This window comes from Theropithecus gelada, chromosome 11, assembly GCF_003255815.1.
Source record: "Theropithecus gelada isolate Dixy chromosome 11, Tgel_1.0, whole genome shotgun sequence".
Classification (NCBI taxonomy): domain Eukaryota; kingdom Metazoa; phylum Chordata; class Mammalia; order Primates; family Cercopithecidae; genus Theropithecus; species Theropithecus gelada.
In genome coordinates this window covers 8,454,161-8,470,127 of record NC_037679.1, presented here as the reverse complement: position 1 = coordinate 8,470,127, position 15,967 = coordinate 8,454,161, and the positions used below count along the sequence as shown (strand labels likewise).

Here is a 15,967-nt window from a genome sequence, read left to right as displayed (position 1 = left end):
GCAACAAGAGCAAAACTCCATCTCAATAAATAAATAAATAAATAATTTTTATATATTAATTTTTTTTTGAGACAGAGTCTCACTCTGTTGCCCAGGCTGGAGTGCAGTGGTGCGGTCTCAGCTCATTGCAACCTCTGCCTCCTGGGTTCAATTGATTCTTCTGCCTCAGCCTCCCAAGTAGCTGGGACTACAGGCGTGTGCCACTACGCCCGGCTTTTTTTTTTTTTTTTTTTTGAGCTCTGTCACCTAGGCTGGAGTGCAGTGGTGCGATCTCAGCTCACTGCAAGCTCGGCCTCCTGGGTTCACTCCATTCTCCTGCCTCAGCCTCCCGAGTACCTGGGACTACAGGTGCCCACCATCACGCCTGGCTATTTTTTTTTTTTAAGTAGAAACGGGCTTTCACCATGTTACCCAGGATGGTGTCGATCTCCTGACCTCGTGATCCACCTGCCTCGGCCTCGCAAAGTGCTGGGATTATAGGTGTGAGCCACCTTGCCTGGCCTATTAAAATTTTTTAAATAGCAAAAGAAGTAGACTTCACAGAATTGGGAGTCAGGTGAAGAAAAGGAGGGTGCATAAGTTGAGCTGAATTCTAACTTGGGCACTAGGTGTCTTAGTGGTGCCTTCTTCTCGGGCGGGGAATCCAGAGGAAGAGCATGATTGCAGAGGGAGGTGAGGAGCTCTGTTTGGGACAGATTGCGTTTGAGTGACCTGTGAGGCACCCAGCAGGTGGCTGAGCATTCTAGGCTGCAGGTGAGGAACAAAAGCTGAGAAGGAATGGACAGAGATAGAAAACCTAGAAAGGTATATTGATGCCAAGAGAGTGACAGCCAAAAAAGAAATGACTCGAGGAAAAGGGAGAACACCGCTGAGGCTCCTCCCCTCAGGCACCCCCCACACACTTCCACAGACACAAATGCACTGGAGAGTTTTCTTTTGACAGGATTTTATTTGGTTCAAACGTGAAACTCAGACCCTGGCTCACCCACTTCTCATCGTGGCTGGAGTAGATCTGTCCTGAGGGGGGGATCATTGGCTTCTTATCGGGACATGAAAAGGGGAGCACATAGGTCACATCAAGTGTCAGAGCAGGGAGAGGCTCAGCGACTGCTGGCCGGGTAGGGCTTGGCCATAAGCCAGGAAAGGGATGCCTGGTACCACCTTTTAGACACATGCAGTGGAAGAGGAGACAATTCAGGAGTTGTGTTAGGGTTTGGGCTTAGAGCAGGCCTAGGGCAGAGTCAAGGCTCTGAACCAAGGGGTTCAGTAACTGTGGGCAGAAGACTTGTCCAGCTCACTGCGCTGCTCCTTCTGGGACTCTGTCACCACCTGCTGGGGACAGGGCACATGATGGGCACAAGCCATTCAGCGCCACCCTCCATCCTACTCCTTTGGATCATAGAGCTCCACTCCTTGGGGTAACCAGCAGAGACTCCTGTTTATCTATCCATGTTCTCTGTCTCCTCCTCTGTCTCTCCCCAAGAATTACCCACCCTAAGTAAGATTAGCGACAGCCAGGCTGGGACTGAGAAACAATATGGGAAATGGTGGGGTCCTGGGATTAGGGGCCATGCCTCACCTCCCCATTCCGGGTCTCAATGGTCTTGATCAGAACCGTCTTCCGGCTGTGGCTGTCCTGGGGAGGCTCCACCTCAGGCACTGGAGAAAGTAGGATGAAGGATTCAAGGGGTAAGGCTTGGGAATATCTCCTCTTAGGCTCCCACTGCTATATCTGAGGGCAGGGGAGGGGTGGGGTGTGAGGAGTAGGGGTGGGTATAGGCCAAGACCCAGAAATTCCGTGAGGAGAACAGATCCCTGAGGTGAGTCAGAGCAGGAGCCCGAGGAGCGCAGAAGTGGACGAGGAGAGGTACAGGCTGCAAGGCAGACTCACCAGTCGTCTTTATACTTAAGGAGGCAAAAGAATGGACGGGCACGGAGATCCTGGAGGCGAAGCAAGCTGTCAGAGCCCCTGCCCAGGCCCCGGCCCTCCCCGCCCAGTCCCGACCCCTCCCTGCCCCGCCCCAGCAGCCCCACCCTCACCGGCTCTCCTCGCCCTCCAGCAGCTTGCGGTAGGTGGCGATCTCGATGTCCAGGGCCATCTTGACGTTGAGGAGCTCCTGGTACTCCCGCAGGTGCCGCGCCATCTCCTCCTTTAGCTGTCGCAGCTCCTCCTCGAGCCGCGCGGCGCCCGCCTGGTAGCCCCCCGCCTCCAGGGCGAACTGCTCCTCCAGCTCTCTCAACTGCCTGAGCAGCGCCTCGTTCTGGGGTAGGGGAGTGGAAGGGGCCAGTTGCGGAACATTCATCGTCCGCTCCCCGGGCCCGGGCGCGCAGTTTCGTACTCACCGTGCCGCGCAGCCCGTCCACCTCGCATGTCAGACTCTGGATCTGGCGTCGGGACTCGTTCATCTCCTGCTTGGCCTGGCGCAGGGCCTCATGGTTCCGGTTGGCGGCGTCGGACAGGTCAGCGTACTGCGAAGTGGGGGTAACTCAGGCTTGAGTCGGCTGGGAAGCGCGACACCACCCCAGCGCCCCGCCTCGCAGGCCCTCCCGGCTCTCGCACCTTGGACTTGTACCATTCCTCCGCCTCCTGCAGGTTCTTCGCGGCAATGCTCTCGTACTGCGCGCGGATGTCCCTCAGCGCTGCCGTCAGCTCCGGCTTCACCGTGGCTTCCACCTCCACCTGCTGCACCTGCTGGCTCTCCACACTCACCTGCAGGTCTCGCAGCTCCTACGGCCGGGAGCAGGCAGAGGATGGACAGTGGCGCAAATCCCACGCGGGCCACGCAGTTCGTGCACAGAAAAGAGAAGAAACGCTTGAACGAACAGAAGGGGGCGCCAGGGAGGGCGGGGCGTACAGCCCTGCGCCCCCGCGGGCGCGAGACCAGAGGCCAGGTTTCGGAGGTACAGCCCCGCTGCCCGCCGCCAGGTGGCGCAAGGGTGGGAGTCTAACCACCTGTAGACTGGGGTGGAGGGGCTGCGTCTACCCAGCATCGTCCTTATCCCCAGGGCGATGCCTCCGCTCCGCCTGCTAGCTCCAGCAAGACCACCCCACAACCTCAGAAGCCGCCCCTGATACTGGGCCCACTTACCTCCTCGTGCAGCTTCTTGAGGAACTCAATCTCATCCATCAGAGACTCAATCTTGCGCTCTAGCTCCAGGCGGGACAGAGTGGCGTCGTCCACGTCCTTCGAGGGGTAGCAGTGGAGGTTCAAGAGAAGTTAGGGGCTGCGTAGGCCGAGGAAGGACCAGACCTCCCTGTCTGCCTCGGGAGGCGTCTGGTTGCCCCTTTCTCCCAGCGCCCACCGATGCCACCTCTGGATACTGAGGTCGGGGGTTGGGGTGGGGAGGCTGAACTCGGAGAGGGGCTCAGACTCACCTTGCGGAAGAGCACGAGGTTGTGCTCCGCGTCCTCCCGCTTGCGCGTTTCCTCCTCCAACCTGACGGGAAGAGAGTGCAGAGGCTGAACTGCTGGGTCGCCGCCCAGCTGGCACCCCAGACCGCGCGCCCCCCCGGGATCTGGTTAGAGGCTGTTGTTGCTGCCCAGGACTCTAAATGGAGGACTGAGGCTGCCTGATAAAATTGCCCCGCTTTCTCTCTAACGGACTGGGAGCTGAAAAGGGGGTTCCGACATTACTCAGGAGAGGCACAGATACCCACTTCTCCCACCTCCCCAGACACTCAGAGCAAAGTGGGAGGCGAGGGGGACTTGGAGTCCGTGGGCAAGGATGCTGCCTGCACACACCTGGGTTGGTAAGGGGAGCCACACCCTTGGGCTGCTGATGGAGAGGGGAATCGAGGGGAGGGAAGAGCAGCCGCCTCGACGGCCGCTTCGACCTCGCCTCGACGGCCGCGGTCCAGCCCTGCCCCCTGACCTCTGCTTGAGCGCCGCCAGGTCCTCCGCCAGCCCGTCGCGCTCCACCTGCACCCGGTCACGCTCGCGGCCCAACAGCTCCAGCTCTCGCCGCAGCTCGCGCAACTCCTGCTGGCACAGCTGGTCCGCGCGCGCCGGCTCCTGGCCCCGGGCTTGGCTCAGCTCCCCGCGCAGGGCCGCGTTCTGCTGCTCCAGAAAGCGCACCTTTTCGATGAAGTTGGCGAAGCGGTCGTTGAGCTCCTGCAGCTCCTGCTTTTCGTTGCTGCGCGTGGCCAGGAACTCCTGGTTGAGGGCCTCGGCCATGGAGAAGTCGAGGCGCTCCGAGGGCAGGCGCAGGAGGGCGCCCGCTCCCGCCCGGGGGCTACGGAAGCTGCCCAGGCGCACCGAGGAGCTCGGGGACGCAGAGCCCAGCAGGCGGCTGCTGGAGAAGCGGGAGCTGGACGAGTAGGAGAAGGCCCCGGGGGATAGTGAGGGCGGTGGCCCGAAGGTGCGGCGGTATGAGGTGGAGCTGAAGCCGGCCCGAAGGCCCGATGGGTGGTGGCTCATTGCGGCCGAGGATGGGCAGTCACCGTTGGCAGAGCTAGGCCAGGGGCTGGGAAGGAGCCGCAGACCGCTGCGAGGCGGCTTTATAGCCCTGCGGTCTCAGGGGGGGCACGGGCAGCTCCTCCTACTGGCCTGATGGCCCGCTGGAGGGCGGTTGTGTGGGGAGGGGGATGCCCCACCCCTGCGGAACAGCAGGAGCGCCTTCCCCTCCCTTCCCTGGTTGCAGGCCTCTGCCCACTTGATTGCCCCCTGTTGCGGCTGGAGTGGGGGTCACTATCTCCCAACAAGCACCCAAAGCTAGAACCTAGGGTAGGAAGGCCTGATTTAAACTAGGGTCCCTGAAAATTGCGAGGTAGAAGGACCTGAAGTTAAAGGGCAGGCTTCTGGCACAGGAGTAGGGAGGAGGCCAGCTGGAGGGAGAGTTGACCTGGCTTAGGCCCCATAGCTGGTGCCTTGACTTGCCCCCTGAAGGCCAGGCTCTACTTTCACCTGCTGTCAGCTACCCCTCCTTCACCACACCCAGAGAGGAATAGGAGACAGGGGCGCAGAGGCAGATCGGGCTGGGGAAGAGCTACTCTCCCTAATCCCCAGGGCCCTGTGAAGGGCTGGTGCCTGGCGCCAGCTCTGCTGCTAATGGGCTGACCAGCCCTGCTTCCCCTCCCCCTCCCCTGAACACTGCCCAGCAGAGGTTGTCTGCTGATGTTTCAGCCTTAAAGACACAGCCCCCAAACCTAGACATACCCCCCAAGAAGCCCCAATGAGGTGGGTACATCATAGGGGGCTGAGGGTGGCTGGACCCAGCTCTGGATCCCACGCAGGAGGGTCTGCCCCATGCCACGGGCTAGGCTGAGTGGGCCTTTTGTATTCTGTCTGGGTTTACTGGATTCTCCCTCCCCCCAACTCCACACCAATTGCTGCTCAGTCATGGGCTTTACGGGAACCACAGTGATTCCTGAGGTAGGAAGGGGAGGGGGCTGAGGGTGCTGCCAAGGCTGAGAGATGGATGGACTGGCAGGAGCTGGTTTCCAGTATTGATGTGTTGCAGGTACCAGGGATGGGTGGGGCTGGATGGGGAAGAGATGGGGAAAGAGAAGGTGCCCATCCCCAGCAGTCTGAAAGAGAGAAGGCCCCAAAACAGGTCCACAAACCTGCGCACGCAAACGGATGCATACACACAGCCTTGTATATGTGCACACACATTACATACACACAAATACACACACAATCACACACCCCACCACACCTCCCCTACCCCAGAGTTAGCGGGAAGGCTGATATCTGGCCTTTGTATGTCAAACAGCTTCCAGAATGCAAGCACAACCTGCCCAGGAGTGGACAGAGGCAGTTCGGATCATCTGCAGGAGCCGGGTTGCTGAGGTCTGCTGGGTTTGCCAGAAACCATAGGGCTGGGGATGCTGCTGCTGCCGGGGACTCCAGCACTCTCCTGTGAGACAGGTCTGCCTCAGATGGGACCTGAGGACAAGAGAGTGCATCTGGGGAAGCAGATTTGAGGCTCCTGCCTGGATATCTGGCTGGGGGTGAGGAGGGCGGCTCCCTGGCTGGCCAGCTCGTCAGTATTGCAGGGCAGTGTCCCCCTCCCCCCTCTGTGTGTCCTCTGAGATGGGCCAGGGCCAACGCCCTACTCACGTCCCTACCGCCTTCGTCTCCTCTCCAGGCCCCTCCTTCCTTCCGGGCCATTAGTCTCTCCCTGCACAGCTGCCAGTTCCTTCTCCTTGATGGGTCTGGTTTGGTTGCCAGGGGAGTGGGAAGCGGGAGGAAGGGAGAGATGGGACAGGATGGATAAATGACAGCTTGGCCTCCCCCAATTCCTGGGAATGGGGAGGGGTAGGGTCCCACCTGGGATAGGGCCAGAAGGCTTGGTGGGTGTGAGGAGGGGGCTAGGGAAGCCTTGGTGCTTCCTGCCACAGTCCTGGGCACTGAGCCCCAGCTGCCGTTGGCCTGGAGCCCCATCTATCCCAGATTTGGCCCCACCCTCCAGGAGCAGGGAGCCAGCGCTGTACCCGGAGAGGCGGGCAAGGCCTGGGGAGGACCAGCTCAGGCCCTGTCTACAGGGCGCTTGTGGGGAACCCAAGCCTACTGAGAGTAGAGGCTGCTGGGGCTGCGGCTGGGTCTGGGGCGTTCCAGATGGAGGTCCCGTCCTCACCCTGCTTAAGCGCTCTGCTGGCCACCTACATGCCTCGGAGGAGAAGGGACAGAGGGCTGCCACAACAGGGCTCTGGAGCTGTGGATCAGGCCTGGGTGAGGAACTGCAAGGCAGAAGAGGCTCCTCCCCTCAAGCAGAAGGAGCAGGCCAGAGACACCAGGCGGAGCAAAGGTAGGCAAAGAGTCTGGCTTAAGAGCTGGGCTCTGGCATCCAGCCGCCACACTTCCCATCTGATCCACAACTCTGTGTTGTAGAATTTAGGCTCATCGCTATGTCCCTTCATGTCCCTCAAGAAAAGGGAGATAACTGTAGCTTCTACCTCATAGTGTTGTTGGGAGGACTAAAGGAATAAATAAATACATGTGAAGTGCTTAGGACACACATCTTAAAGCCTGAAAATGGAAACTGGTTTTATTATTACTATTATTATTATTAACCTCCAGAGTGATAACGTCAGCCCCAAGAGCAGTGAGGGTCTGGCCTTCTTCTGGACTGTGCCCCTGGTAGCTGAGAGCAGTGCAGGACACAAGGCAGAAGAAGCCAAGTCCTCCCTGGCCTCACCCTCCCCTGGTGGACGGGGACTCTGGGCAAACGGCGCAGGTTCAATCATGGCTGCACACCTTAATTAGCTATGTGCTTTGGGTTTTCTGAGTGACTTAACCTTTGTTCACCCCATTTTTTTTTTCCGAGATGGAGTCTCGCTCTGTCGCCCAGGCTGGAGTGCAGTGGTGCAATCTCGGCTCACTGCAAGCTCCGCCTCCCAGCTTCATGCCATTCTCCTGCCTCAGCCTCCCGAGTAGCTGGGACTACAGGCGCCCACCACCACGCCCAGCTGATTCTTTTGTATTTTTAGTAGAGGCGGCGTTTCACCGTGTTAGCCAGGATGCTCTCGATCTCCTGACCTTGTGATCTGCCCATCTTGGCCTCCCAAAGTGCTGGGATTACAGGCGTGAGCCACCGTGCTGGGCCACCCCATTTTCTTTATCCACAAATGGGAATGATAATAACAATACTTATCTCATGGTGTTGGGAGGATTAAGCAAGTTACCCTCTGTAAAGCACTTAGTGCTTGGCACCTAGTACATGCTGTAGAAGTATTTGCCAGTATTCTCATCGCCCCTTCTCCTCCTGCCTCCCTTGGCTGCTCTGATGAAGACTGGAAGAGAAACAACGATTGCATGTGTTCAGGGGTTTGCAGGGAAGGTGAGTAATGAAGTTTAGGTTACTGGCAAGAGTTCTATTTTTTTATTTTATTATTATTATTATTATTTTGAGAGATAGTCTTGCTCTGTCACCCAGGCTGGAGTGCAGTGGCTTGATCTCGGCCCACTGCAACCTCTGCCTCCTGGGTTCAAGCGATTCTCCTGCCTCAGTCTCCCTAGTAGTTGGGATTACAGGTGCCCGCCACCATGCCTGGCTAATTTTTGTACTTTAGTAGAGATGGCGTTGCACTATGTAAGTCAAGCTGGTCTCGAACTCCTGACCTCAAATGGTCCGCCTGCCTCGGCCTCCCAAAGTGCTGGGATTACAGGTGTGAGCCACCATGCCCGGCCAAGAGTGCTATTAAATGTCAGGCCACGGACTCAGAGCTGGATTAGGAGGGCATGTAGGCAAGAGAGGGTGGGAGATTGGGAGAGTAAAGAGATCCATGGCTGGCCAAAGAACAGTCATAGAACAAAGACATGCCGGCGGAGTGCGGTGACTCATGCCTGTAATCCCAGTACTTTGGGAGGCCAAGGCAGGCAGATCACCTGAGGTCAGGAGTTCGAGATCAGCCTGGTCAACATGGTGAAACCCCGCCTCTACTAAAAATACAAAAAATTAGCCGGGCATGGTAGCACACACCCATAATCCCAGCTACTTGGGAGGCTGAGGTAGGAGAATCTATTGAACCTGGGAGGCAGAGGTTGCAGTGAGCCAAGATCATGCCACTTCACTCCAGCCTGGGCGACAGAGTCACTCTGTCTCAAAAAATAAAAACTAAAAAGACATGCTAAGTTCCTCCCAGCCTTACCCCCTGCTTCAGCACATCCCTAATACTTGCATCTGTCAGCTGGGGTTTCCTTGCCTCTCCACGTCTAGGATTGACACAAACCTCCACGCCAGGCCAGGCGAGGTGGCTCACACCTGTAATCCCAGCACTTTGGGGGCCAAGGTGGGCAGATCGCTTGATCCTAGAAGTTCAAGACCAGTCCTGGGCAACATGGAGAAACCCCATCTCTACATAACACAAAAAAATTAGCCAGGCATGGTGCCATGCACCTGTAGTCCCAGCTACTTGAAAGGCTGAGGTGGGAGGATTACCTGAGCGCAGGAGGTCAAGTATGCTGTAAACCGTGACCGAACCACTGTACTCCAGCCCCAGTGACTGAGACCCTGTCTCAAAATAAATAAATAAATAACCAAAATAAAATTTAAAAACCTAAACCTCCACTCCACATCCTGGGTGAAGTCTAGGGTCCTCTCCAGGATTCCTTTGTCTTCCCAGCTTTATTTTGTTTTTATTTATTTATTTTATTATTATTATTACTATTATTTTTTGAGACGGAGTCTCACTTTGTCACCAGGCTGGAGTACAGTGCACGATCTCGCCTCACTGCAACCTCCGCCTCCTGGGTTCAAGTGATTCTCCTGCCTCAGCCTCCCAAGTAGCTGGGACTACATCCTGGGCGCGCCACCATGCCCAACTAATTTTTGTATTTTTAGTAGAGACAGGGTTTCACCATGTTGGCCAGGATGGTCTTGATCTCCTTGGCCTCATGATCTGCCCACCTTGGCCTCCCAAACTGCTGGGATTACAGGTGTGAACCACAGCGCCCAGCCTATTTTATTTTTATTTTTTGAGAAGGGTCTCACTCTGTCACCCAGGTTGGAATGCAGTAGCACAATCTCAGCTCACTACAACTTCCACCCCCCAGGTTCAAATGATCCTCCTGCCTCAGTCCGTGAGTAGCTGGGATTACAGGAGCGCACCACCACAATGGCGAATTTTTGTTGTATTTTTGGTAGAGATGGGGTTTCACCATGTTGCCCAGGCTGATCTCAAACTACTGAGCTCAGGTAATCCACCCACCTCAGCCTCCCAAAGTGCTGGGATTACAAGCGTGACCCACCATACCTGGCCCCCGAGCTTTATTTTTAAGTCCCTAGCTCCAAGTCCTTGTTGCCCCTGAATTGCCTGAATATATAGTTGCTCTTGCGATGTCCCAGATGTGGAACTCAGCACTGTTCCTTGGTTCCTGCGGTCCTATTTCCCCATCACTTAAGTAAGAACTGGGGGTCAGAGGGACCAAGTTGCATGTCTGAGCTTGTACCGTGAGCTAGTGGTGGTTTCCTCTCTGGAAGGGCGCATCCTGGTTAATCAGGCCCTGAGTGACCCTGCTGGTGTTCTGCGCTCTGTGCCCACAGGACCCAAGGTGAGCCTCAGCCAGAAGGGATCCAGCACCACACTTTTGAAGGTAGACTCTCCCAGCCCAGTTTGGCTGCAAGGTCCCCACTGACAGAGTGGCTTTACCAGAGTGGAACTCTTTCCCATTGTCTCCACTTGGGGCTCCACTGCTCCCAGTTAGGGAGCACCGTGGGCATCTCTGCCAGCTCTTCCCTTCTCTCACTGTATCACATAGTAATGACCACCCTTTGCTAGGTCTAACACATTTATTTAATCACTCCTAATCCTCACAGTAACCCTATGACATAGGTACCGTTACTATTCCCACTTCATAGCTGAAGAAACTGAGGCACAGCGAGATTAAGCAACTTTCCTAAGGTCACACAGCTAGTAACTAATAATCTGTTTATATGTCTGACTCTGACTTTCTGCTCCCTGACAATATGATCTTTGAGGGCAGCGATCAGATCTTACTCATCTTTTTGTCCGTGGTGTCTGGGGTGGGACCTAGGTCAATCAAATGTGTGTGAGTCACCGGAAAAATCTCTTGGTTGGAGGCCCCTAAAATGAAGCAAGGTATGTTGCTGCCACCTTCTGGTCAGAAGTCAGAATGACGTGCTGACGTGTTCAGTCTGCATCTATGTTGAATTCAAGACTCAAGACTCCTGGAACACTGGAATTTGGGGAATACTTCAAAATTTATTGTGACTTCTTTTTTTGTTTGTTTGTTTACAGATGATATTTATCCAAGGGGGTGTAAAATGGAGTCAGAGAAGCACTGGTATTAGGAGTTTGGAGCCCTCATTCCATGATTTCCCTGAGTTCTAGGAGCCTCTTCTATTCCTCCAGAAGCCAAAAGACAGGGCAGGAAGACAAAGTCTTTCCTCAACTCTTCACCATTCTCCACGATGTCCACAATCTCCAGTTCCACCCTCACTGTAAAATCACGTCTCCATCCACCTGCCTGATCTTTCAGTCAGCCACTCCTCAGCTGGAGAATGGGAAATAATGGGCTGTGCCAGCGAGCCACACTCCAAGGGCAGAGTGCTCAGTGAACCTGCTCAAAGTGTGGCCTGTGCAGCTGCCTGAAGGTTGCCCAGGCCATGAAAAGGCAGACTCCTGGGTCCCACCCAGATCTTCTGAATCTTTAGAAGGGCATTGACAAATGCCCTGGTGATTTTTAAGTATTCCTGGATTAAAGTATTTTTCTTTAAATCGTCTACCTTTTACTCTTTTATTTTGAAAAAAATCAGACCCAGGATAAAGTTGAAAGAATGCTGCTATGAACACCAATATATCCTTCCCTTGGATTTACCAGTTGTCAATGTTTTGCCACAATTCCTCCGGAAGTGTTAGACATCGTATTTAATCTCTGAACACTTTAGCATGTGACTCCTAAGAACAAGGACATTTTCCTACATAACCACAGTAGGATTAGCCCACTAAAGACATTTAACATTGATTTGCCTTTATTTGTGTAAAAAAAAATTGTAACTAACAAAAAAGACATTTAACACTGATATAACTATTATCTAATACACAGCCTATACTGAAATTCCCTCAATTGCCCCAATAACATTCTTTATATCTATTTCCAAGCAATCTAGGATTTGAAAATCATGAATTGTATTCAGTCATCACCTGAGCAGAAGGGTAAGGCTGGGATGAGGTTGGCATGTTTGAGGAACTGCAGAAAGGTCAGTGAGGCTGGCGCAAGGCAGATGAGGGAGGAGAGTGGGAAAGGTGAGGTTAGAGGCATGGCAAGAAGTCAAATATCATGAAGCTTTTAAAATCAGAGTAATGAGTTTATTTTAAATGCAATGAAAAGCCAGGCGCGGTGGCTCAAGCCTGTAATCCCAGCACTTTGGGAGGCCGAGACGGGCGGATCACGAGGTCAGGAGATCGAGACCATCCTGGCTAACACGGTGAAACCCTGTCTCTACTAAAAATGCAAAACACTAGCCGGGCGAGGTGGCGGGCACCTGTAGTCCCAGCTACTCAGGAGGCTGAGGCAGGAGAATGGCGTGAACCCGGGAGGCGGAGCTTGCAGTGAGCTGAGATCCGGACACTGTACTCCAGTCTGGGCGACAGAGCGAGACTCCGTCTCAAAAAAAAAAAAAAAAAAAAAAGCAATGAAAAGCCATTGGAGGGTTTGAAACAGGGAATAACTTAATCTGATTTATGATTTTTGTTTTGTTTTGTTTTTGAGACAGAATCTCGCTGCGTCGCCAGGTTGGAGTGCAGTGGTGCGATCTTGGCTCACTGCAACCTCTACCTCCCAGGTTCAAGTGATTCTCCTGCCTCAGCCTCCCGAGTAGCTGGGACTACAGGCACCCACCACCACACCCGGCTAATTTTTTGTATTTTTAGTAGAGATGGGGTTTCACCATGTTGGCCAGAATGGTCTCGATCTTCTGACCTCTTGATCTGTCCGCCTCTGCCTCCCAAAGTGCTGGAATGACAGGCATGAGCCACCTTGCCCCACCCTGATTTAGGATTTTAAAAGGTCAATCTGAAGACAATTTCAGAGTTGGGACATTCTATAAGACTTTTCAAGAGTCCTAGACTCTTTAAAAACTTAATGTCAAAGCCAGGCACAGTGTCTCACACCTATAATCCCAGCACTTTAGGAGGCCTAGGCGGGCGGATCACCTGAGGTCGGGAGTTGGAGACCAGCCTGGTCAACATGGGGAAACCCTGTCTCTACTAAAAATACAAGAAAAAAAGAAGTTAATGTCAAAATAATAATAATAAAAAGTTTATATCATTTTTTGTTGGTGTTTTTTGGAGCTTTCATAACAAATTACCACAAACTTGGTGGCTTAGAACAACAAAAAATGTATTCTCTCACAGTTCTGAAGTCCAGAAGTCCAAAATCAAGGTGTTATTTTTTCTATTTATTTATTTATTTAAAATAGATACTGGGTCTCACTATGTTGCCCAGGCTGGTCTCAAACTCCTGGGCTCAAACAGTCCTCCTGCCTCAGCCTCCCAAAGCGCTAGAATTACAAGTATTAACCACTAGGCCCAGCTGAAATATGGCAAATATCAGCTGGGCACAGTGGCTCACGCCTGTAATCCCAGCACTTTGGGAGGCCAAGGTGGGCGGATCACCTGAGGTCAAGAATTCGAGACCAGCCTGGCCAACATGGGGAAACCTCGTCTCTACTAAAAATGCAAAAATTAGCTGGGTGTGGTGGTGGGCACCTGTAGTCCCAGCTACTTGAGAGGCTAAGACAGGAGACTCGCTTGAACCCAGGAGGCGGAGGTTGCAGTGAGCTGAGATTATGTCACTGCAGTCCAGCCTGGGCAACAATGAGTGAAACTCCATTAAAAATAAAATAAAATAGACATTTATTAAAGACAGGGGTGGGTCTCAGACCACTGCCCCCAGTAGTTCTTTTTGTTTTTTGTTGTTATTGTTGTTTTACTTTTTAAACAGCCCCCTATGGATATAGGCTACCCCATAGGCAGTGTGCCCAGAGTAGCCTTTGTTTGCGTTTTGAATTTATGTTTTTATTTTTTAACTGCTCTTTGTGGAGTGGGGAAGGAGTCCTAAGCTCTTCCTTCTCAGGGTGATGCCCAAGATCCTCTGGGTGGGAATGAGCAGTCATCCCTTTACCCAGGAAGGAAAGGGCAGGGGGAAGTGGGGACAACCCACTTCAGGACCGTGCTGGAGGTGGAGCGTGCCTGCAATCTCCTCCCCAGGTAAAGGGAGGATTTTTAGAGTAGACCACAGTCGGGGTGTCCAAGGAGGGCAGCGATCCTCCTCACCCCTGCCAACTCTGAGTACTGGGACTGTCCAAGAGGAGGTGCAGCCCTGATGTGGGCCCATCTGTTATCCCCCTCTCTCCTCCACACAACCTCTGAGCTCCTCAGCCTGGAACCCTGGAAGATTAATGAAGGAGGAAAACTGGGATCACCAGGCACAGCCCCTCATCCCCAACCCCCTATTTCCTGCTGAAGATGCTGAGGGGGAGCAGTACTTGCAATTCTGTGAGCCGGGGAGAAATCTTACCCTGGTACATGGTTATGCCTTTTCCCAGGCAGTGACTGGAGCACATGCGTGTGCCTGACATGAGACAGGGCAGGGGCCTGTGCCCATCAGGACAGTTGTCAGAAGCTCTTCTTCAGTCACGACACTCTGCCATCCGTCTCACCCTGCCTCTTGCAGGGAGAGGTTGGGTGACAGCTGAACAGACAAATTCACAGGGTCTGAAGCCCTACAAACTGCCCCGCCTGCCCTCTGCTTGCAGGCTATGTAGGTGTTGGTTTGACAGCTGCCACCAGGACTGAGCTTCTGGAGTCAGTGGCTCTCACACCCAGAGTGACCTGATGGGCAATGTCTGTCAGAAATTCTCTTGGCCAGGCACAGCGACTCATGCCTGTAAACCCAACATTTTGGGAGGTCAAGGCAGGAGAATTGCTTGAGCCCAGGAGCTCAGGACAAGCTTGGGCAACATAGGGAGACCCTGTCTCTACAAAAAATTTAAAAATTAGCTGGTCATGGTGGTGCACACCTGTAGTCCCAGCTACTTGGGAGGCTGAGGTGGGAGAATTGGTTGAGCCCAGGAGGTTGAGGCTGCAGTGAGCTATGATTGTGCCACTGCACGCCGGCCTGGGTGACCAGGGGAGCCCCTATCTCAGAAAACAAAAACAACAAAAGAAGAACATTCTCTCACTCTCTAGTTGGATTCTTTCTGTAGTACTTGGCTATCTGTGCTGGCCCCTGGCTGGAGGGGAGGGCAGTGGCAGAGGAGATAGAGACAGGAAAAGGGAGAGTTGAATGGGAGAGAGAGAGGGAAGTGGGAAATGAAGGGGGAAGAGAGGAGGGGAGAGGAGAAGGTAAATGGAGGTGACAGGTAGTGGAAAGAGGGGAGGAGGAAGAATAGAGGAAACCAATGGGCCAGAAATGGAAACTTGGGCTTTTTCTTCTCACAGGCCCCAGATCCTCCACACGGGGAGCAACCAGTCAGCTAACCCCATTCACATCCCAGAGCCCTCAGAGTCGGGTCTGGGTCTCATCCACGTCACCCTGCACCTCTCCGTGTCTACAAGATCCTTGGTCTGAAATAGTATGGGAGGCTCTGGAAGCTGTTGCATTGCCCTGGGGTCAGGCTCATTCTGATGGGTACCTAGGAGGGGGGCATTCCTTCAGGGTGGAGCCTCCTTGCTCTTCTCTACCCCCTCACATCAGGCCACAGGCCTCACTCATAGCTGTATGTAAAAAGGAAGAAGATGAGGCCAGGCACGGTGGCTCACGCCTGTAATCCCAGCACTTTGGGAGGCTGAGGCGGGTGGATCGCCTGAGGTTGGGAGTTTGAGACCAGCCTCACCAACATGGAGAAACCCCGTCTCTACTAAAAATACAAAATTAACCAGGCAGGGTGGTAGGCGCCTGTAATCCCAGCTACTTGGGAGGCTGAGGCAGGAGAATCGCTTGAACCTGGGATGCGGAGGTTGCGGTGAGCTGAGATCGCGCTATTGCACTCTAGCCTGGGCAACAAGAGTGAAACTCGGTCTCAAAAAAAAAAAAAAAAAAAAAAAAAAAAAGGAGATGGCACACTGTTTGAACGTGCAGATATTCTATCCTTTTTTTTTTTTCCTTGGGACAGGGTCTGCCCTCTCACCCAGGCTGGAGCACAGTGGCATGAACACAGCTCACTGCAGCCTTGATCTCCCAGGCTCAGTCAATCCTCCTACCTCATCATCCCGAGTAGCTGGGACTATAGGTGCGTGCCACAGCACCTGAGTAATTTTACATTTTGTGTAGAGACAGGGTCTCGCTATGTTGCCAGGCTGGTCTCAAATTCCTAGCCTCAAGCAATCCTTCCTCCTCAGCCTCACAAAGTGTTGGTTTTACAGCAGAAGCCACCATGCCTGGTGTCTGTGTTCTTTTTATTTATGGTTTGAGTTTGGCAAAGGCACCTGGGAAGACTGGAAGGAAAAAGCAGATCCATTTGGTGGACCAGGAACTACAGGTGGAAGAAGGCAACATATG

At 53.7% G+C, this 15,967-nt stretch overlaps 1 protein-coding gene across 2 annotated transcripts; it reads right to left on the bottom strand.

Annotated features, from left to right (window-relative positions):
* Positions 1-917: 917 nt before the first annotated feature.
* Positions 918-6,017, bottom strand: PRPH (peripherin). 2 transcript variants are annotated; one of them, XM_025402310.1, is made up of 9 exons: positions 3,873-6,017; positions 3,377-3,437; positions 3,090-3,185; positions 2,561-2,728; positions 2,344-2,469; positions 2,041-2,261; positions 1,892-1,941; positions 1,580-1,659; positions 918-1,329 (listed from the first exon to the last, which is right to left on the bottom strand). In XM_025402310.1, exons 1-9 carry the CDS (start codon positions 4,415-4,417, stop codon positions 1,264-1,266), a joined length of 1,413 nt encoding a protein of 470 aa, XP_025258095.1. In that variant the 5' UTR covers positions 4,418-6,017; the 3' UTR covers positions 918-1,263. The 2 variants fall into 2 exon arrangements, with proteins under 2 accessions (XP_025258095.1, XP_025258094.1); XM_025402309.1 differs by having other exon boundaries at positions 918-1,332; positions 3,873-4,599.
* Positions 6,018-15,967: the final 9,950 nt, after the last annotated feature.